Raw genomic sequence first — 22624 nt, 5'->3', positions numbered from 1 at the left:
ATCAGTCCATCCAGGTCAAGTACCTTTTGAGCGGACGGAAATAAACTTAAGCTGTTGTTGAACCTTTTTTCACTTAAGCTCACTACGCACTTACAGTCAGAATATAATGAACCCTAAATCCTTAAATTCGTCACACAAATCTATATTTTCTAGTCCCAAGAATAGGTTTTTGTTTCAAGAATTGTTTTTTATAAAAAGTTTTCAAAAATCAAACAAAAATAAAATGCAAAAATAAGTGACATAAACCAAATTATAATTATTTATTTTCTGATTCAAATAAGGAAATAATAAATACAAGTTCACAGACAAAAATAAAAGTTTTATTTTTCTATATTCATACTTGTTTCTAAGAAAATCATAACAAGCTTAAGGTTTTATTTATATATATAACATATTAACCTGCCCACCATCAACAATTTGGGGAAGAGTTCTCAGCAGTGTAGTTGCATAATACTATGGTTATATACAGCTCTCCGGTGCTTCTTCCTGCATGGAAATATTTTATTTTTTTATAAAATTATTTATACAGTGCAGTGTCACAGTCGGGGGTTTGGCTAATATTTGTATGGTATGACCAATACCTTAGTGCAATTACCGAAAATCGCTTTATCAATTATAGAATCCTAGAATAATTTCTATAGGTATAATATATGCCTTTGGAAAGCCATGGTAAATTGTTCAAGCTAATTAGAAATGACGTAATTGAACTAGAATATGTAAGCAAACCAAACCAATAAAATTAAATTGCTTAGGAATTTAATTTAGTTATTTTTTTGTCCCTTGTTTAGGTGGCACCCTGGTACGCATAAATAGTTATATTAAGGAACTTTGAAACTTCTACAAAACAAAGTTTATTAATGGTCTTTCGCCTTTTTTTGTTGGCCTAAGTTTATTTGTTTTATTTGATTGACTTCGGAGTTTCTTGGCTTCAAGCAAACCATTTATACTCTACATTTTAGAGCAATCTTTTTACAGGCACTTACCCAGCGTAGAGATGATGAAAGTATTTTTCACAATTTATCGAGTAATTATACATGTAAAATGGATGTATAATAGTTGCCACTGTTAGTACTGCCGACAAACGGCAGATGGCGACCGCCACATCTTGACAGAAGGTAGTGAACAAGTTCAGATTCTAACTTTTAAGTGAGTGGAGCAAATAATTGAGTTTAACTCAAAACTTCTCTAATCAAATTACATATTCCTTAAAACCTCGAAGTTTTGAACTAAATATACAAATGTCTAAAAAATTTAACCTATAATGATTTTCAGCTCTATTATACGAACGCTCCTATTTTTCCGATTTTAAAATTAAAAGCTTAGTTTTAAATTATTAGACCATTACCATGTCTAAATGAATTTAAAAAAAAATGGAAAATAAAAGATGTTAAATTTTTTTTTGTTTTTCATTTTTGTTTAATATTAAAATTTTGTGTGTTCAATGGGATCTTTAAGGTTTGCGATTTTCGTCAAATTAAAAAAAATTTTTTCATTTTTTTTTACCCGATTGTTCCTATGGGAGCTTTATGATATACTCTTCATGCAGATAGCATTAAATCTAACCAGACGGACATGGTTAGATCGACTGTCCCAGTGATGCTGATCAAGCATATATATATACTTCATAGGGTTATAGGACATGTTGTAATACCCTCTGCAAGGATATAAACGTAAGGCTTAATTGCCTTTATTCACTGCGATAACAAATGAGAAACATAATTATTTGAAATGCGTACAGAAAATATACGCCCCTAAACCCAATCATTGCAATATTATCAATGGTTTGCTTACTACGTTTCAATCTCGAATTTATTTATAAAATAAAAACACATTTCTTTTGTTCAAAACAATCCATAGAAATAATATACACGTATCAAAAAGCTTCGCTTGCATAACCAAAAATACAAAAGTACAGAGCGATAGATATGTATGTAAAGCGGGACGGCTTGGCGAACGAGCGGTGGCCTGTCAGTGACCATCGCTCCGTTCAACAAGGATGTATTTTAAGGTATTAAAATTAGATGAACGGCGTTATCGCCACGAGAACCGCTTAAACTCTCAGCAGTGATGAACGATCTATGTACATGCACGTGTATGACGGGATGTGTAAGGCGTTGGGGACAAGTGTGGATTTATTTATATTGGAAGGAAGGATGATCGACAGACAGAGCAGTTGGCCAGCGATGTGTGATCCATACGTGCGGTCGCCATGGATTGTCCATAAAATAATGTTTGTGTTTCCTTGTCTTTAACTGATCTTGTTTGCGAATTCGATTTGGCTTAGATGTAGGCTTGGACTCCCTATGCTTACGTTTAATTTAAATGTACGGTAATTTAATTGGTAGCGTAATTAATTTATGCTTATGTGTGTTTCATGTTTGGCTGGCTGGCTGGCTGGCTGGCTGGCAGGCAGGCTGGCGGGCTGGCGGGGCTCACTTGTTGCCGGCGTTCACGAGCACGCGCTGTCTCGTCGAGGAGTTCAGGGCCGGATTGCACATATTCGTGGTAAACTTGGAAAAGGAGTTGTGGAAGCCGTTGGCCTGGCCGTTGCGGGCGGGCGCCTCATCGCCGTCCTTCAGCGCCTTGGCGTGTCCGTTTGCATGTCCGTTCGCCTTCACCGCCGGCTTGTCCTGCAATAAAGAAGTTTTTAGTACAAGATAATACATAGATTTTCACAAATAATAAAGTTATAGTTTTACTTAAATAAGAGCAAATCTAAAAATTAGGAGAAAATTATTTTCGTGGCTCTGCCTAATAGCTAACTAAGTCTAATACCTAAATGACCACTGGCTTTGAATAAAATAAAATAAGTAAACCAAACGAAAGCTGTGGCTCCAATTGCAATGGAAATATTCCATTGCCGGGCGCAAACGTTACGAATACAGACAAATTACTTAAAAATAAAGTAGTATTTGTTTAAATTGGATTACTTTTAAGGACGAAAACTTTCTGCGGTGTTTTGTAAATAAAAATTGTCTTAATGCAGCAATCGCAAATGCAACCCCTTCTATTTTCTGTATTTTTGCATACTTAAAATAACGGCAGGAAACTAAAAATCCTTTTGAGAAAAATAACCTCAAAGTTAAGTCCAACTTTGAGATTTACATTTAAGAATTAAGATTTTTAGGTATTTTAACTATTTTTTCTGCGAAAGTATCTTGTTTTTCATTCAATTGTTGTTCTGAAGAAAGCGGTAGTCAAACTTTATACCTCAAAAAAACAAATAGCATTAATTATTTAAAAAAAAATATTAAAAAGCCACTTGGTCATAAAATATATTAATATAAAAATCGTTATTTTTATACCATGTGTATATTATAAAATTGAATACATTTTAGTGGCAAAGACTGGCTAGTTCTTGAAAATGTAGCTGAATAAAACTGTTTTACAAATTTGTTACGCAACAAAACAAAATTAGGTATGTACATAGGATATTCTTACCTTGCCATCGCGCTTCACATAGGCGCGCTTGTAGAAGTTTGAGAACAGGAAGTAGAACATCACTGCATGGGCTCCAATGAAGTAGGCGAAGCCGATGGGGTAGTTGCAGTCGTTCTTGAAGAACAGCTGGAAGGAGTGCACCATCACCAGAACGAACTGGATCATCTGCAGCACCGTCAGGTACTTCTTCCACCACAGGTAGCGCTGCACCTTGGGGCCCATCGCGGCCAGCATGTAGTACGCATACATGAAGATGTGCACGAAGGTGTTCAGGAAACCGAAGAAGGTGGAGTGGCCGCCGGGCGTGAACTTGACACCCCACCAGACGGACACGGGCATGATGCCGTGGTGGATGACGTGCAGGGTGGACACCTGGTCGTACCGCTTGCGCATCACGAAGAAGAAGGTGTCGAAGAACTCGGTGAACTTGGAGAAGTAGTACCACCAGCAGCCCTCTGCGGTCTGCAAGATCAAGTGGACATGTGGTTAGTTATTATTCGGTTAAAGGGAAAAAGTTCCTCTAATCATTACACGTATTTCTAGAATATATTTGCACAATTAAACGTTTTCATTTATACGAATTTGCCAACAATGTCGGCAGCTTAAGAGCATGGAATTTATTTATTTGCTTAAATATTAAACCCTGCTTTGAAAATTGATCTTATGTTCCAGTTTTGAGTGACAATTTTATTTCGAAATCACTAAAATATTTAGGTTTAAAATCTTTATAGTTACGGAGACTTCCCATATCTAAATATTAAAATACCTTTTAGGCTATATTTATGGTAACAACTAATCAAAATGAGCTGACACAAAAATACCTTGAATTTATTTTAAAATCTTTAAATTTTTGGTGTCTGCAATCAATTGGTTTAAATTATTTTTACATAACCAGTACATAAACATGCTGGTAGCAGAAATACAAGAGATAAATGTGTCTATTGCAACATATGATAATCTTTAGCACTTTATTTAGAAATTCCACAAGTCCTAACATACATGTTTATTCATTCAGACGTCCATTGTTATGCAAAAGAACGGTCACAGCATGGGTAGATAGATTCCGTTTGCTCTGGAACTAACGGTCGGACAAACCCCACGATTAGCAATAACGCAAAATGGGTGATTTGCGAAATCTTTCGCCTGTCAACTTTCTAAGACCGCCACTTTCTTTGGGTCATTTACCCACTTTAGCCAGCCTGGCGACACACGTGAGATTCCTCAATCCGCGCTATTCGCTATTCGCTATTCACTGTCCACTGGCCACACAGCCGGCCGGCTTTCGGTATCCATTTCTTTGTGATTAGCATAAGAGAACCTGTCGCGATTGCCATTTTTTCTAATTTCTTGCCGCTTCGTGGCCAAAAACTGGTTGCTTACATAAAGTCTAGCCCAGTCAACAAAAGAACCCTGCTATTTGCCAGCCAAAAGCTAAAATCTAAATTTATTGACCGATGTTTGGCTACACATATTTGCTTAGAGCAGTATATAAGAGCTTCGATGTATACTTACACGAATCGCTTTCGGCGAGTAGGAATAGTTAACGGGTTCGCATCGCAAACTATAGCCGTTCAGCCATCCACCTATGCAGGACTATAAATGCACAAGGACGGGATAAGTGGTTATTTTTCTGGGGAACTTACTCAATAAACAAATTTTATATTACCTCGTAAAAGAGCCAGGCACTGAAGATAACCTGCGCTGCATTGTAGACGATCAAGACCTTGCGTAGCTCGAAAGGCTTTCTGTTTTCCATGAGCTTGGGTCCGAGTACCTGGAATAAGTCGTTGATTAGTCCCTCTGTATCTGTTGTGGCATCCTCCTCTCCTCGACTCCGAATCGTTTAACATATGCAAACAAAGGCCATAGCCTGTTGCAGCAATTATCAAATCAAATCAATCGACGCGACCGACTTTGTCTGTTGGTTTTGTGACAAGTTCGTTGCTTAAGTCTTTTGTTTGGCCTGCCGATACCCCGCCCCGCCCTTCCCCCCGCTCGATTTTAGCAGACATGTGAAAGTAAGTTAAATGCTTTTGTTAAATTATGAATGTGAACCAATGCAAAGCGGGAAACCTAAATAGAAATCGTTATTGGAATTGATATTTGAATTTTTGAATTTTGCATAATCGTCGCCCGGCGCTCGGGTCACCTTTCGACATCACTTTTGCACGACGACCGTCGCACACATTGGATGGCCCTGAACCGCGGGCTCGCGATTCACAGCCGTTTTGCAATGCCATTAAGCGAAACTAGTTTTCGAAAAGGATCAGATCAGAATGACGATTCAGTTATGGCCTGCAAATCAGCGAGAACAGTGCTTTTTGTTCGATTCTGCAACGTACGTCTGCAGTCCAATAATTATGGATCGGTGCTTCCCCAATCGCGGGCCACTTACCTTCACGATGTAAGCGTATGTCAGACTGATGGCTATCGTGGGGAACGGCGAGCTCATGAGCGGGTAGTCTCGTGTTCGCGGATCCGACTTGTTGTCCATCAGATCCCGCCAGCCATCGTAGAACATTGTGAGGTAATCCTGCAAGTGCAAAGAGCAGAGAGATAACAGATTAGTCAAGTGGGCCAATCAGGGAGTGGCCAATCGGGATCAAGTGTCAAATCAATAAATTAGTGACTGGCTATTGCAGCACAACAGTTTCAGGCTAGTTCCAGCTGGGCGTTTGGCTTCAGATTTTTGGTTTTAATTAAACGTCCCCCCTCAGCGAATCAATCATGTGGTGCAATACCCAAAAACAAAGGAACCCAAGAACCACCGAAGTTGGCCAAAACAACATTCAGTGCGAATTTCCGCGTGGAGTTCCCCATTAGCCGACAATCCGTGATTTTCTATAACATTTGCGAGCGGTAATTTCCCATTGTCGATTAGCACTCCGCAATGCCAGCTGCATGAATATATAGGCATATATATACATCGTGTACATCAAAATAAAAAGTCAAATCCAGCGGAAAAACTGGTGCAGCCGGCTGGCAGCGATTTTGCAATCCGCAATGGCCTCTTGTCCGTGTGATAAATAGCAAAACAAAACAATCTAGAAATGGCTGACTGACTGACTGACTGACTGACTGACCAGCACAGAAGTCGGGGGAGAACGGTATGCGGGGGATGCCAGGAAAAGCTAAACCAGTTCCGCGAGTGTTAATCGTCACTTAAATAGTTAAATACCTGACTGGCGGCAATTAAGGAAAACAACGCTACTCTTAATTGCAGCGGGGGTTGCAACGGCGGTTGCATCCGACTCCACGGAGGGGTTAGGGTTAACCTAATTGATTTCAACCAACCAGGGGCGTATGTGTGGACGGTGGAATGTCAAGGAAGCCAGCGATTTCGAAAGCTGCTCTTGCCAACTCAATTAATTCGATACCAACATTACTCGATTACTGAATTACAGCTAACTTTTAGTCATTTGCAATTGTAATTGAAACATCTAACCCCAATTGCAATCCCCTAGCTCTGATCTAGATCTTTCCCGGCCTGCCTTTGTCCGTAATTAGGGAAATATTTCAAGCAGTGCTGGCAATTAACTTTTTATTGTTATTAATGGCAAAAGAAGTACCTGTGGAGCCTTGTTCTACATTTCATTTCCGTAAGGGATATCTTAAGTCAGCGGAAGTATATTCGAGAACATGGCCAAGTTTCGCAACAGAAAGACCTGCCGAAACATTAAAACTTTCTTTTTTGTACATTTAGGCCTTGAGCTTTAAAACACTCCAAACACAAATCAAGGCGATGGTATTTACTCGCTCGCTACTTAATAATTTCTTGCAATTTCCAACCAATTTCCTTCAGTTCAACAATAACTAATATAGATTATTGACTTGTAAAAAATAATTATACAAATTTAAAAATCGCTTTGCTTATGAATTCGATTTGAATCGCGGGGCGTTTTTATTAATAGAGTTATGTAGACGAATTGTATATAATTTAGTCGCTCATAAAGTCTAGCCTCTCACCTAAGTTTGAGCTACGGAAATGCAGGTGCAACATTGTGTTGGTCCAATTCTTTCCTAGCTCAGAGCGATTTTGATTTGCATAACACCCAAGCTCAACGTTGAGCACCCAGATGTCTCAACTACGCCACTGGCCACAAAACGGCTCATCCATCATTCTCGGCCGGGGGCACCAACAAGACGTGAGAACGGGGATCGGTGATCAGTGAGCGGGGAAACAATGCTCATTTGTCGTCTGGCCAGCCAAGTACGTCAGCAATCACCATCGAAATCGGCGGAGTACGCTGATCCAGCGTTGACAGCCCCGTCTTGCCGTTTGTCCATTAATGAACCGCGTCTGCCGTTAGGCCGCCAGGTCAACTTACTTACTGGCTAACTTACTGACTGTGGCTGGGAAAACAGTGGGTGTGGGAGTGGCCGGCAGCGTGTAATTGCTGGTCTCGGGCAAACCGACTTCGTCTTCTGACGTATGGCACCTGCGTTGCAAGTTTATACCAACTTCTGCCACTCCAAACATCGGACTTTGGAGCTCCATGTGCCGGCAAATGACTGGCAACATTTTCTATTTCACATCTGCCGAAACTTTGCCGCCATGGTGATTCAGATCGGACAATTTTAGGGCTGGCCCAGAAACAAGATTTCCGACTCTGTTTGCTGGTCTTCAAGTCCGGAGGAGTCGGCATCGCATCTCAACAATGTCGCCGTTGATTGCATCTAATTAAGATTCACTTTCCGGGAGATTTTCACTTTTTTAGGTGCGTGCTAGTTAATTGAATTTACGGAAGGAGGGGAAAACTGGAAAGTACAATTTGATACTCTAACGGAATGGTAATAACTTTCAACAAATGACATCATATATGCCTCATAATTTATGTTCTGTGAAACTTCCGTAAGCTATTAACTAGCACTGGCCGGCACTTTGAAATTTCTTAGGCTTAACAAAGTTTTATAAATAAGTAAATGTTCTTCAATTGCAAAGTAATAAAAAATGATAATGGTTAGATACCCCTAAGAAGTAAGATCCAAATTAGATCAGGCCAGAACACAAACTCTTCAACGCTTATCCTCAAAATTAAGTATTTAAAATAGTTTAACTTTTACAAATATTTAGCCATATAATACTGGTATTGTTTTTTTTTATCTGGCTTGATGCTTTGGACAATTCACGGCCTTGTAACTTTTAAGTCACTTCCGGTGCGGCAGCATTTTTTAGTAATTTTCAAGCTTTCTGGTACGTTGAATATGTAATGCGTAGGTGTTAATCAAGTGTAAATTTGAGAGATTATAGCCAGCTTTTATGGCAAACACTGCGGGCACTTATTAAGTAATTTGCATTGCACTTTTCCTGGCCAACTGACGTAGGTCAGCAACTAGTGTTTTAATTTCACATATTTTATGCCATTTGATTAAGGAAAATTACTCGCGATGAGCGTCATAAAACCCGTTTTCTCACACTATCTGGGTGAGATCCATTAAGAGGAAAATAGTATATACTTAACACGCATTATAGTGCACTTGCTAACGGAGTCAAAGACGGAGCTACAGACGACCACTAAGCGCAATTAAATTTAATTGTCGGTCTGTGCGGCTATTTGCTTGGCTCGACTGTGTCCGAAAATGCCGTCAGTTTATGTCGCTGCATTTCCGAGTGCATGTCTGTGTTTTTCGGCGGGGGGAACTGGGAGGTGCTCTAGTTAGAACCGACATTTATGGCCTTTACAGCCAGTTTTCAAAACGATCGCAGGAGCAAGTTCAGGCCAGTTCCGGAACCAACAGGAATTTCATTCATAATCGACGGGCTTTGTGGGCCCGCCGCCAATCAGCTTATCTAATGATCTGTCAAAACTCGATCTATCATGCGAAGCCATACTTTGTCTTGTCTAAGCTGGCAAGCAGTTTCTTGTTTTCGTGATTTTATCGAAGCGCAAACAAAAGACTTAAGACACGAACCTGCCGCACCAACAAGTGAGCGGGCGTGGGCCCAAAATCACGACAGTCATCGCTGCTGATCTTTTTTCAAGTAGTGCGCAGCACAGCTGCATTAATGAGGCTATTCCGCACATCACATCAGTTAACTTCTTGGCGCTGATCTGAATACACAAACTCGCCTTCGACTATTTGGAAGTGAATTATCTGAAGCTGGGATTCCAATAGCAGATAATGTCCATCTGGGTGGTCGCAGAATAGCAGTTGGGGGCGTAAACAAAATTAGCCGGCCATCTGTAAGCTCTGGGCAAATCTGCAATTATACTTTTGTTGCGCATCGGTTTGTTGAACTGTGTTTGTGGCAAAGCAAAATAAACAAACGAAAGGCATAGGGAATAAGAACAAAACAAATTAAACCGGAATCTGTAGATCGAAAACAAATAACATGCTATATATGTATACGTGGTTAGAGTGGTTCGATTTATATGGACGCAAGAAATGTTATAAGTCGTAGATTTACCCACTCTAATGTTCACTATATATGTATGCACACATTTCTTAAACCAGCTTTGTTCAGATCTGCAAAAGGTTGGCCAATACTTATCAAACAATGATTCACACCGCTGACAAAAACTTCGCAGCTTGTGTAATCCCCCTATCGAATTCTGCCGATTCACGGTGATGATGATGATGTATTGGCCAGAATATTAGCTTTTTGCCAAGCTGTCTCTTTTGGCCCAGCTGTCGGCTGCTGTCTGGACTTTGGCCCAGCAAATATGGCAGCTGAAACGTATTGTATTTGTCATTACATAAAGCCGGCTAGCTGGCTTTGCTCAGTTTGCGTAAGTCACAGCAGCAGCAGCAACCGCAGCAGCAGCCCAGCATCCCATCTCTTGGCAAAACGCCGACCCTTTTCGCTTTCTTTGGTTCACACGCGCTGGCCACCAAATGCTTTCCCCAAAAACCCACTAAAATGCTTCCGTCAGCAGCGGCAAGTGTAAAGCAGCATTTGTAATTGTTGTTTGTGGCCGCTGCTGTTGCGCGTTACATTTTAACGCTTCATTATGCGCCATAAAGTCGAACGGGGGTCCAGAGAGCCAATTGTACATGAGCTGAAATTTACAGGGGCCATGATTTGGGCGGCCTTAAAGGCTGCCCCGCGAACGCCGGCGATGCGATGAGTTGGCCATTCACCATTCATATCCATCATCATTGTTCGATGTCGCCATCGACGGCAGCAACTCAACTCAACTCAACTCAACTCAACTCAACTCCCCATCCCCACCCCCATCCCCATACCCGGCCCCATCTAGGTCTGACCCAGAAAATAGTGACTAAGCCCCGGACTGGGAACCTTTTGCCGGACAATGATTGTTTTTAGTCGCACCCGCCTGCGACAAATCGTCGCCCTAATGTGTTGCCAGTGACTGTGTAATAAGCGATCGTCGGAGAGGAGGCCACTTTGGCTCTAATCGCGGCTCACTGGGTTGGGCAAGTGGCCGGACAAATTGGCTGCCCATCACACTGGAATCAAGTGTTTAAGGAGGTATTCTGGTCTAAAAATGTAGAATTTCAAATATATGATCCTAAAGGGATTTTTCCAAATTCGAATTATTTTTGGAGACACAGCCAATTCGGGGACGTGGAGTCCGGACCATTGAAATATATCTTGTTCATACTACTCTCTAACGCGTCTGCCTCGGACTTAAAATAATTTTGATTATAAGTATTTTAAAAATATTTGAAAAGATCGAAAAATTGATTTAAAAACCTTTTTTGTTTTCATGTTGTCGCCGTTTTGTTATATTTTATTATTCTTTTTTTTTAATGGTCAACCCGATAACGACATCTTTACTGATGAAGAATTTGTTTGAATTTCTCTGCGACTATTGGGTTTTTTTTTTAATTTTTATTTTTTAACAACTTTACGTCACCGGACCCAGACGTGTAAATTAAATGTATGTCAAATGTAAATTGTTTTCTGTTTGTTAAAAATATTAAAATCGTTGTAACTATTTTATAGTTGTCCTGAAGACGGTTGCCGAAGAGCAACCGAAATATATTGACAAATTACCAAAATTGAAATAATTTTGTGTTTTTTTCAACATCCTGACCTCGCCGGCTAACAATTAATATATTTTTAAAATGTTGATAAAAAAAATATAAAAATAAACACAAACAATACACAATATTAAAAATGTTGTTAATTTCTTTCTTATCTTACTTGAAAAACTGCCTTAAATTCAGGCTTCTAAACCAGAATACCCCTTAAGTACCTCAATCAAGTCAATAAAGAATAACACATTCTTAAATATTCCCCAATATAAAAAAGTAATTTAAGTAAATAAAATGTAGCATCTTTCAAAATATAATGTGATTTATTGATTAAAATGTTTTTAAATCCCATAATGCATTTGCAAAAAAAAAACTACTTTAAAAAACTTTAGCCACTCTATTTGATATTATTAAGCGACGAAAACAGTGTACGCATTAGTGGCTAGGCAAAAACACAAGAACTAATGGTTAAAATAAGCCTCAAAATAAGAAACCATTTTACATTTTTCTTAAAATAAAATTAAATTTAGCCCCATAATTTATAGACATCTAGCTTTTTTTCAGTGTTGTATCTAGGCCAAAAACCCCCAGAAACATTCAGGGTTTTATGGTTCACATTCCCGCTTAGCTTTTGTTGATTTAACTAATTAATACCACTATTCCGAATTCAATGCCATCGTCTTTAGCTCTTTTTACAGTTTATTATTCATTCAAGCCGATGGAAAAAGTCAATGGCATTCATCCCGAACCACAATGCTTGCAAAATACAAATTCCAAGCTCCGAATCAGAGTTGGCTGCATTTTTGATCATTCAAATTTTTGGCTTTGCACAACTTGACCCAAAAGCTAATATAAATCAAATGGTCCGCGGACAGAAACATATTTGCTAACATTTGCATTTGGTTTGGTGCCGAGTGCCTCAGTCACAAAAGCAATTAAATTATCAGCGGCCGAGCAGCAGCCACAATCGAACAACAAAAATGTTATTAACACTTTACAACATGTTGGCAATTAATTAAGCCAAGCGTCCCCTTTCCCGTCGCTCTGACTTCAAGTTCCGCCCCGGACCGCCTAAAAAAAATATATCTGACGGGTTTTGAGTTTCAAATGCATAATTGGGAAGACAACAAAGAGAGGCGAGAGACTGACGTAGCGAAGAAGATGATATAGGTGTTGAGGCTGCGATGTAGTAACAGTTCAAATCTTTAAATTTTAGTAGGTATGTATTTCTCGGCAAGGCCAACCGGCCAGCCTTTACCAGCGGCTTACTGGATGGGATTTCGCCTTTCGGGTATCTGCTTTTTTGTTATTATTAATATATATTTTTTTCGTTTTTGCAATTGGCCTGGCGAGAGAGACAGGTGACAGCATTAGCATCTCTAAATCTCTTTCTGTGATTTATTTTAACGATCTTTATATAAGTCTCATCTGCAGGCCAGCACTAAGCAATTTGCACAGTAAGAAAAAAATGATGGTTTCCCGTTGTAGAGCCGCATAATTGTCCAGCTCAACACTTTTACTTTCCCAGCAGCCGCAGCAGCAGCCGAAAAGAAAAAGCAATAAGAGGTAAATCGTAAATTTAAAGGGCCAAACAGGTTTGCACCCATGTGGTGGGGCCATCGGGGCGGCCGGTCGGTCGATCGGTCGATGGATCGAACCCGATCGAAGCTAAGGCCCAAACTCGTGTCGCACTTAATGATTTTTGATCATTTGGGAAAAAATTGCTTTGAATGGGGCCCAAGAAAAATCAAACACAGGCGATCGAACCTGCGCAACATTAAAATCAATTTATAGGTCAAGTTGAGCGCAGTAAACAGGCGACTCATAAGATACAGAGTCAAATGGAGGGAGCGTGTGTATCTGTGTATCTGTGCACCTGTGTATCTGCATCTGGCAGCTTGGGAGCTAGCATTCAGGTTCAGCCCGAGACTTTTACTCCAGCGGCATCTTGTCTAATATGACAAGACGATGATGCAATTCCAACCGCGGACCACCTCACACACGATTGGTTAAATGCGTAAACAAATCTTCGGTAAATGGAAAGCCATAAGGGAGCCACCACAAAGCCAAGCCACCAAAATAAGAAGACAATAAAGCGCCCGTAAAACACCGTTCATAGCCCGATGATCGATACGCGGCTCTTGTAGGTCAAGTTGAAAATGCAGCGCGTTTACAACTTTCAAACGAATACCAAACTGCGCGCGAGTTGCACGCGATCGAAATAGCAGGCGATTTCGCAACCGAGAAACATGTGCAGCAAATGCACTTGTCACACTACCAACAAATAATCAGGGGCGTATCCTTGATTTGGTGTGGAGGGATTTGTTTTATTGTGGAATAATTCCTAAGACCAATTGTTCGAGGGGGAGTTTAATTCCCTGCCTACGCCACTGTGTGGGCAATATCCATCTGCGTTTGTGTGAGTGTTTTGCCAGAGAAGACTTGACTCTGTCCGCTTTCAAAGCAGCCAAATCGAGTTAATTTCGCAATCGCGCTTGGATGTTGTTCTTGCAGCCGCCGGCTTGTCGTCAGCCCAAATCCCCAGTAATTAGTGCAAGACAGTTTTTCAGAGTGTATGTTGTCGTTTCGTTGCTGCTGTGCTGCTCCAAGGAAGTTGTTTAGCTGCTAACGGGGGCGGTTTTACTCCGCTCCGCAGCGTTTCAAGTTTCGGATTGTCGAAATGCACACTGAGAGAAACATGTATATCAGTTTACCCTCCAAAAAGGATTTCTTGCTAAAAAATAGTATATCAACTTGAAACCTAAACTATCTATCCATATATAAGCCTCTGTTTCAAATAGTAAAATTATTAAATACAAATGAGTTTATTTAAATCAAAAACCAAAAACTATACATCACAGGAAACCCACATTAATCTAATCTAAAATTAATTTAATTTTATAAAAAAGAAAGTGTTTAAAAACCAATCAAAAAACTTAAGCCACTTTGAAATATGTGATATGATGTGGATATGTTTAAGACTTTCGGCTAAATGCTGGGTTTTGTTTTCGGTGTGAAACCGTATGCAGCAAGTAAAGACTCAGTTAATAGTCAAGTGCACAGCTGCAAATACTCAACCGGCTAGCAAAGGTGCGTAAGTGTAAGTGAGTTCCCCAAATGCCATTCGAAAGCCTCAATTCAGATATTTTAGCTGATTCATTCTACATTGCGTCCGTCAGTCCGCGAGTGTTTATTTATTTCGTGAACGTATGTGGCACTGATGTTACCACTCCGGCTAGGCGTTTGTACTAAAAATAGTACCTTACCATCTGGATTCAGGCATTTAATATGCAATTCCGATTTGAATGCCGGACTTTGTTTTCGTCACTGCCATTTCCCTGCTTAAAGTTCCCTGCCCTCAATCGTAAATAACTAGCAATACGATTAAACAAGCAATGACTTCAAGCTGGTCAATCATTTTACATTCACGTATTCATCGGTATTTTTCAGTCCACTGATTTAAATTTCGTTTCGGTTACTTAATTAAATGTTTAAATACATTTCACAGTGTTTGCTCCGTTTGTGGCAATTCATTTATATCATTTTCATAACTTTCTAATTTAAAACATACAAATTGTAAACCAACAAATTTAATTGAATGCCAGAAATCACTGCCTAAATGTTTAAATGTTACAAAAAAAAGACACGGAACCGAATTACATTAGTCGCCCAAGTTTCAACCGAACTCGCACTAATGTAAATTAGTTAAACATCAAAATCATTACATTTCGGCTATTTCCTGACCCACAAATTTGTAAAGTTATGCCATTGAAATTAATTTAATATATTCCAACAAATTAACTCAGTTGACCCAATTAAAAGCAACAAAAGTGTTTAAATTAAATGTTTTAATGGGTGAAGAGCTTGCGAAAATTGCAATAAAACACTCGAAATGCTGTAAATATATAAAAGCTGTTATTTTTATAGTTTTTCAACATTTTTACTGACGAATCTTCCATGTCTAATCGGAAACAAGCAATAACTGAATTTCAAACCACACTTACTTCAATCACGGGCCGATAAGAGTCCATTAATATCGTCATTGTGGTCTCGTTTTTCTCTCTTTTACCTGTCTTATCAGTTTGAAACTGTGAGCGCTTTAACTTTAGTTGGATATACACAGCAATAAACGGGTGAGACACACGCACTTTTCTAAAAGTTCAACAACAAAAACTAGCAATGGTAGTACTCCGCTGAGAGAATCGCGCATACGCCGCGTGTGGCCAAGCAAATCGAAATAGAGCAGTGCACTGCGATCAGAGTCACATGCGGCCAGCCTTATCTGCCTGATACTTCAGTGCCCCCGCCCCAGCAAAGGTTTTGTAGCTTGAACCTATATGCTCTCCCCACACTTTTCTATTATTATTTTTCTCTTACCAAAAACAGCCGTGTGGCGCGCACAGTCGACAATAAACCGACGTGAACGTCGCTAGCTGGCTCTCTAAAGTGGCTAACTGGCCCACAGGGACTGCAAGCAAATCGGCTGATTAAGGCACACTTTATTATGATCACTCGTCGGGGGCTGCGCAGTTTGGCAGCTGGGTGGCAGTGGCTTTAGTGGCTCTAGTGGCCTAGTAAAATTCGCCGCTGCGCCACTTGCAGTTTTCAGTGTCAAAAGAGGCAACGCAAAATGCGGCCAAAGGCCCGGTCGAATTCAAAATCGAGGTGTAATAATTGTTGTGCAAGAGGCCCAAAGGAAAAGGAGAAGAAAACAACGCGAAGATTTGAATAAGCTTCGATTTCTGGGTTGCCGTTTTCGTCGTGAAATGGTGCAATGCGAGTGATCATTAGCCAGCGGCAGCAGCGAATGGTTGACCCACTGGGATTTTGTCTCGAATTTGCAGAGCTGGCGCTGAATGAATATGAAAATCACTGGATTTCTACACCCAGCAGCAGCATCTGCAATGATGGGCAGAAAGCATAAGTAAGGCGGACGGCGCAAAGCGGTTGGCATGGCCCTGAGGGGCTATCATTTCATTTCACTTGCGATCGCCAGTTATCCCATATCCCCAGTTGAGATTCAAGGTCAGCGCTGCAGTGCACTGCACTGCATTGCATTTCCGTGTGAAATGTTGTCGGGGCAGCTCGTGAGCTGGTCAAAACCATAACCAAAACCAAAACCAAAAGCCAGCCTTCACTTCACTTCACTTGACCGCCAGCCAGTCAGCTAGCGATGTCGTCGATGTTGCTGCTGTGCTGTTGGTGTTGCTGCTGTGCTGTTGCTGCTGTGCTGTTGCTGCTGTGCTGTTGTTGGTGCTGCAGCAACCGCAGACGTAACAAAGCAACAGCGACGAAATTTTTGCAGCGCCTGCAATTTCTGTGTGCACTTTTCGCAAAACTCAAGTGCGAATGGCTCTAGCAAAACAGAAATCGCTCACGTTTTGGGGCAGAAAGCGGGGGTAAAAGCGTCGAAAGGTCTGCGCGGCGTCGGCAAAAATGCATTTGAGAAAGACATTGAAAAACCTTGATGGCGAATGTGTACTTGAAAATGAAAACCAGCAGCCAGAGCTCGGTTTTTTTCCATTTCAAAGAAAGCGAATAAGAACCAGGAACAGCTCGTGTACTAAAGGTTTCCTCGATGATTAATTGACTCTATTAATTTGTACGCCAACATTGCGGATACTCATCACCGGGGCATGGGGTTCACTTTTTTTATTGTTTGTTAATATTTTTTACTTAATAACAGCACACACAAGTCGTGTGCAAAGGGTCATTTGGGGGTTTAATGGAAACTCAACGTATGTACGTTTATTCAGGCTTGCATGTCGGCATCGAAATTACTGGTTGGTCAGCCATTTGAATGTAGAGGCTTTTTGGTGGAATCAATTTTCCCTTGAGTCACACCCACGCTTTGGGAATCCCTTTACTTACCATTTTGCTTTAACTTGCGGTTCTCAGGCACTAGAAGTCGGTTTATCTTACGATTAATTCAAGCAGTTAGTTATATTTTATTTGATCACTTGGCTAATTTACAGAGATTTTCTCGTCTTTGGCCTTCGATTTATCACTTTCTGCACACTGTCCTTGTTCGCTTGGTTTGGAGTTGTCTAGAGTCTACACACGCACACACAGTTTGAGCATTGTTACAGGGTTTCTTTGTTTCTACATCATTATCGGGGATCCGTTGGGATGCTGCGACTGCGAGAGCGACTGCTGGACTTTACTGGACAGCAACTGGACAGCGACTGGGCGAGCGTGCGCTTTTTACGTTCAAACCAAAAACACTGAAATAAGTTTGATTTCACGCTGCCGCTTTACTTTTATACCGCCTCGCAGTCGTAGGAGCGGAGTTGGCCGTCCGCCGACGCCGGCGCAGACGTCGGCGCTGGGCAGCGGCGCCGACCGCTCATTTTAGGCGAGCGGAGCGTGTGAGCGTGTAAGCCGAAGTCGAAAGCTTTCGGCCAAGTTCTGAGCAACAGGTTGCACGGCTACTTCGCGTCTCGCTCTGGCACTTGGTTAATACGTATTTTGCGCATTTGCGCGTTTGCGCAAGGATGCCAAGCAAGAGCGAGATCGAGAGCGAAAGCCCTTTGGAATTGAATTTATTTGCGAAATTGTCACCCACACGTAAATACCGCCAATGAAGTTATCGGAACGGTACTTTTTACCCCGCCAAGACAGCAATTATTGCACTGTGCAAAGTTCTGAAAAATATTCGCTAACTGACCCCTGACCATATCGGGAAAAGTGTGCAAAAAATTATCATATCCACGTATTATATAGGTGTGAAGAGAGAGTGGGGAAAAGGTCGCCAGCAGCGACAGCCCAAGTCTTTGAATATGTATTTGGTCAGAAGCAGAAGAAGATGCGACTGCTAAACCAGTTTAGCGCTTGGGCTCCTAAATGGTTCCTAAATATATTTGAATGTTTGCCTTCGTGGTGTTTGACAAACGGCCAAAATGCGGCGTGAACTTCTGAAAAAACAAAGCTCCCAATGGAGATGAGCGGCTTGTACTGTGCTTGCAACCTGGCCTACACCTACGTACTCTATCTTCTGTGGGCTCGATAATTAGAAAAGGGGTTGCCAACTGAGTCCGGATCGAACTTTGACAGCGACTTTGGTTGACTATTGGCCAAGCCTCAGCTAACGAGACCTCTACTACTTTAATTCTAATTTACCTGCTAAAAGTCTCACCAGTGCGTTTTTGCGATAAAAAAAAAACCCAAAGCAATGCAACAGAGCAAACATTTGCTTTTTTGGTCTCAAAGTTCGCTGCATGGCCGAAGCGTACAAGATCTTTTTGCGGAATTCTAACCGAACAACACGTAACTGACCATGTAATCTAGCCGCGCCGTATTAGCATGTGCAAATAGTTGGCGGGGGAGATGATGAATATGCATGAATCGGTAGCCCTTTGCTGATCCCATCAAAATTATCCGGAACACGCGTCTTCCAATCGATTCAAGGGCCTTTCTAGTGGCTATATGACTAGCGGAAAAATTGACAGTGGATCGATCTTAGATCAGCTGGAAATAATATTTGTTAAATCAAATTTGCTATGATGCTAAACTTTCCATTTGGTAAGAATTGTAAATCTTTATCATCCAATATAAACGGAAAAAAAACGTTAGTGAAATCAAAAATTTTTATAATTAATTACATAATATTTTCGTAGTCAAATCAACTATAAAAATCATTGATTTTAATAAAAAAAAAAACATATTTAAACCATTAGTGAATTATGAACTTAATATACTCAAAGTGAATCATATTTAAAAAGATATTGCCCATATTAAAATCAAAGTTTTCCATCGTTGTTTTTACTATTTTAAAATTTTGCAAAATCGTAAAGTATTGTGATTGTTGTCTCATATTTGATTGAAACAATTTAAAAATTTATCCGAAACATGATGATATTTGTTTTGAATATGAAAAAAATTAAAAAACTGTATTAAAGTTGTGCAAAAAAGAATTAACTCATATAAGATTCAAGTTTAGCATCCTAGTTTTTCTATGAAAAGTTGTAACTATCCAACATAGCTAATCGAATAATGTTTTATAAAAATATTATTTAACTTTTTATCCTTTTAGACAGGAACTTCAATTAAAAAACGAAGATTGTGTGTTTGCTTTTCGTTTTGCATTCTTTTCGCTTTTTTCTACGTAAACACATAAAAATATGCGTAAACGCAAAGAAGCAAACGCAAGCCCTCGGCTGAATATTAAATTCGAATTCGTACACCAATGGTCAATAATCTATTTACAAATGTTTGTTCTTTGTTTTAAACAGAAGAAACATTTGTTTTCTAACTATATTTAATATTCTGCTTAAGTAATTACAATATTAAGATATAGGACTATGTATTTATGTCTGACATCAATCCTTTGAATATAACCCGAATTTGCAGCTTGTTTTTTAAACTCCACTGTAATTTAACTGCATGCGACAAAGTTCGACATAATTTGTCCATTCTTTTCCACACATGCACATGTTGAATATTCTTAAAAAAAAGATCCGAATAGTCCGATCTTAATAAATGAAATAGCGATCGAAAGGTAGCGGTTTCAAAGACGTTAGTGCATACTAAAAGTTTTAGAAAGTCATTAAATTCCGAAAAAATGGTGGTGAAAGTGCGAAAAAATTGTGTCCTTATGATGGAGCTGTTGTGGTTGAAGGAGCAAAAAAACTGGCACTGTAGTATTCTGGCTTTTTACGCGTCCAATGACACATCGGTCATTACAATCCGATAATCCGTTCAAAGATATTCAACAAATAAAATGTTTAGAGCATTTTTGAAATTACATTTGTCCTCTTTTGAAATTTTTGATTTATGGTCTCAAAACCCTTTTTACTGGGTTAAACAGCTCGCCCCAAAAACGTTTGTGCTACCACTTTTTCGAAAACCAGCTAGTTTAGCCGAAAAACGGCTTAACAAAAGCTAGATTTCTCACGCCCACAACTTCCAAACAACTAAAGCTACTAAAAACTAAATAAAATAATTAAAAAAGGTGTACCTCGTTAACAAGTGTGCCATGTTTAATTTAAATACAATCTATATTTAAATTAAAAGTATAATACTATAGGTTAAACCTAAAAATGGGCTTTTGTTTATTTTAAATATGAATTCAATTTAAATTAAATATTTATACTTATATAATTGAAGTTTGAAATTTTTAAACTAAATACGAAACTAGTTACTGTGCTTACTATGCCGCCTATTTAAACTAAATATTTTGAACTACTATAACTATGCGACATATTTATATTTACTATTTTTATGTGTGGTTGTAAATCATAAGGAAAAATTATTGATTAGATCATGAAATAGTGACACTTAAAATGTTTTCTTTTACCTGTGTAGGAAAGTAAGTCTGCTCTCTGGTTAAGAATATGTTCTGTTATAAATTTGAACATACACCTATTATGTCATTAGTTTAGGTGAAACATAATTTATGTAAACTGAAAAACAAACTTAATGATCACTTTATTACCAAATAAGACCTTGAGTTTTTGCGAAAATTTACACACAAATCCAAATGTTAAGCGAATCTGAAAATGTATAAATAAATGAAATTTGTAAGTGGCTTTTTGTTTGCAACAATAAATGTGTGCCCGATTTATGTTCGATTTCAATATATATTTTTGAATATGTTAATTTTACAAAGTGCATTATGCATTTGCCAAGTTGAAGGAACTTTGCCGCGACCCCGATCGATTTCGCATGTTCCATTTACCCGCCTTATGCTTACCATCAATCAGACCGAAATAAAAGTGGCCCCGATGGCCGCATCCGTCCGGTTTTTTGGCTCGACGGCGGCCTCTTCCGGTGCTCATCCCCTGGCAGGAGTACAATGACTTTTTGCCGTGGCTTCGCCGCGTGGTCTGCTGTTTTGGTTTTTGCGAGCACACGTCACGTATGCTTAATGGAACAACCTTCGGCCCAGAAGCATTGACTTCAATTCGGGTCTCAGTCGGACGAGCCAGATGACGATCGTAATGATGACACGCAGATGGACCGCGTCCATTTCTGTCCAGCATCTGGTCGGTGTGGGTGTGGGTGTGGATCGTCGGCCAAAGCCATTGTTTATTGGGCCAAGCTTAGGAGTGTTTTTGTGGCGCTTGTTTTGGACTCTCGTTAGTATTATTGGCCTTATCCACGCTTGGCGGTAGAAAAAAAAAAACCTGAGTTCAAGGTCGCGTCACTCGTGAATTTCCCAAAACGATTCAAGCACGCGTCAGGAGTAATTATACATCGGACTAGGACCAATGAGCTTTATAGAGCAAACATCAGGTGCGAATAGTTGCACTGAGTCTAAGTCCGAGCCACTCGGACAGCCCCTCCCTGCAGTTGTGCAAGCCAAGATGATTGATGCCATAGTCTCAAAAGCCCTCAAGCCACAAAGGCAGCCGCCACGTTGCATTGCACCACGGGAGCACTGAAAGGAAATGCAGTGCCTAGAATCTAGAATATTTAATAAATATGGTTCAGAAAATGTTTGATTGTTTGCAAATTCATGTTTTACTCAACCCAGGCTCAACTTCAGTTTTGAATTCCGGTTTTTCCAAACTAGTTAAAAGGTATCTGGGCTTATCTAGCTTAACTCGCATTTGGATATCACAGCGTTTTCAAAATTTAGAGTAACAAATTTAACTGTTTTGATGAGTACTTGTAGATTTTGTAGAAAAAAAAACATAAACAATAAATTCTATGTACACATCTGTAGCCTTTTCAATTTTAAAAAACCCAACGTCCTTGATTCTTTATTTTCGGAACACAAATATATATTTTTTTTCAAAAATACAAAATATTCTACATTAATAAAATCATTTCAGTAATAAATTTTCAATGTTGCATTCGGTTTGTTGAATTGGTGACTTTAAAATACAAACGGAATGCAGGTTTCTTTTTTAAGTTTATATTTTTTTATAACAACTAATGAAACTTGAGAAATCATTAATTTTCTTCCGCAACTTTGGATTCCAGTGAACCGACGCCATTGTTGATACTGCTATTGCTTTTCTGATTATTAAATAACTGTTAAGTCAAGTGGCATTTTCCGATTCTGCAAATCATTCTCGCCTTCGCATTAACGTGGAATTTTTGGTCTGAGGCAATGCAATCGAAAGTGTGAAATACCAAAGGCAGGAAAGAATAACAAGCCGATACACGAGTCATTCTCCTGTCACCCGCCCCCCAACGAACCCGTGATTAAAGCTCGAATCCAATCAAGACCTGCCAATTTCGATTTAGCACCAGCACCTAAGTAGAGATGGCCGCGCGTTAGAAAATATTTAAA

At 39.7% G+C, this 22624-nt stretch overlaps 1 protein-coding gene across 1 annotated transcript; it reads right to left on the bottom strand.

Annotated features, from left to right (window-relative positions):
* Window positions 1–1782: 1782 nt before the first annotated feature.
* LOC108141133 (elongation of very long chain fatty acids protein) lies at window positions 1783–17612 on the bottom strand. Its single transcript, XM_017264356.2, has 6 exons — window positions 17257–17612; window positions 5837–5974; window positions 5108–5215; window positions 4954–5034; window positions 3442–3903; window positions 1783–2630 (listed from the first exon to the last, which is right to left on the bottom strand). Exons 1-6 carry the CDS (start codon window positions 17257–17259, stop codon window positions 2433–2435), a joined length of 990 nt encoding a protein of 329 aa, XP_017119845.1. The 5' UTR covers window positions 17260–17612; the 3' UTR covers window positions 1783–2432.
* Window positions 17613–22624: the final 5012 nt, after the last annotated feature.

This window comes from Drosophila elegans, unplaced genomic scaffold (genome assembly GCF_018152505.1).
Source record: "Drosophila elegans isolate 14027-0461.03 unplaced genomic scaffold, ASM1815250v1 contig_476, whole genome shotgun sequence".
Classification (NCBI taxonomy): domain Eukaryota; kingdom Metazoa; phylum Arthropoda; class Insecta; order Diptera; family Drosophilidae; genus Drosophila; species Drosophila elegans.
This window is presented reverse-complemented; position numbering and strand designations above follow the sequence as displayed.

Bases quoted from the DNA above. Each gene is read 5' to 3' on its own strand.
- LOC108141133 (XM_017264356.2), bottom strand. The intron at 5,216-5,836 runs GTAAGTGGCCCG...GACTTATTCCAG, and splicing joins CATACGCTTACATCGTGAAG to GTACTCGGACCCAAGCTCAT. The intron at 5,035-5,107 runs GTAATATAAAAT...GTGCATTTATAG, and splicing joins GTGCCTGGCTCTTTTACGAG to TCCTGCATAGGTGGATGGCT.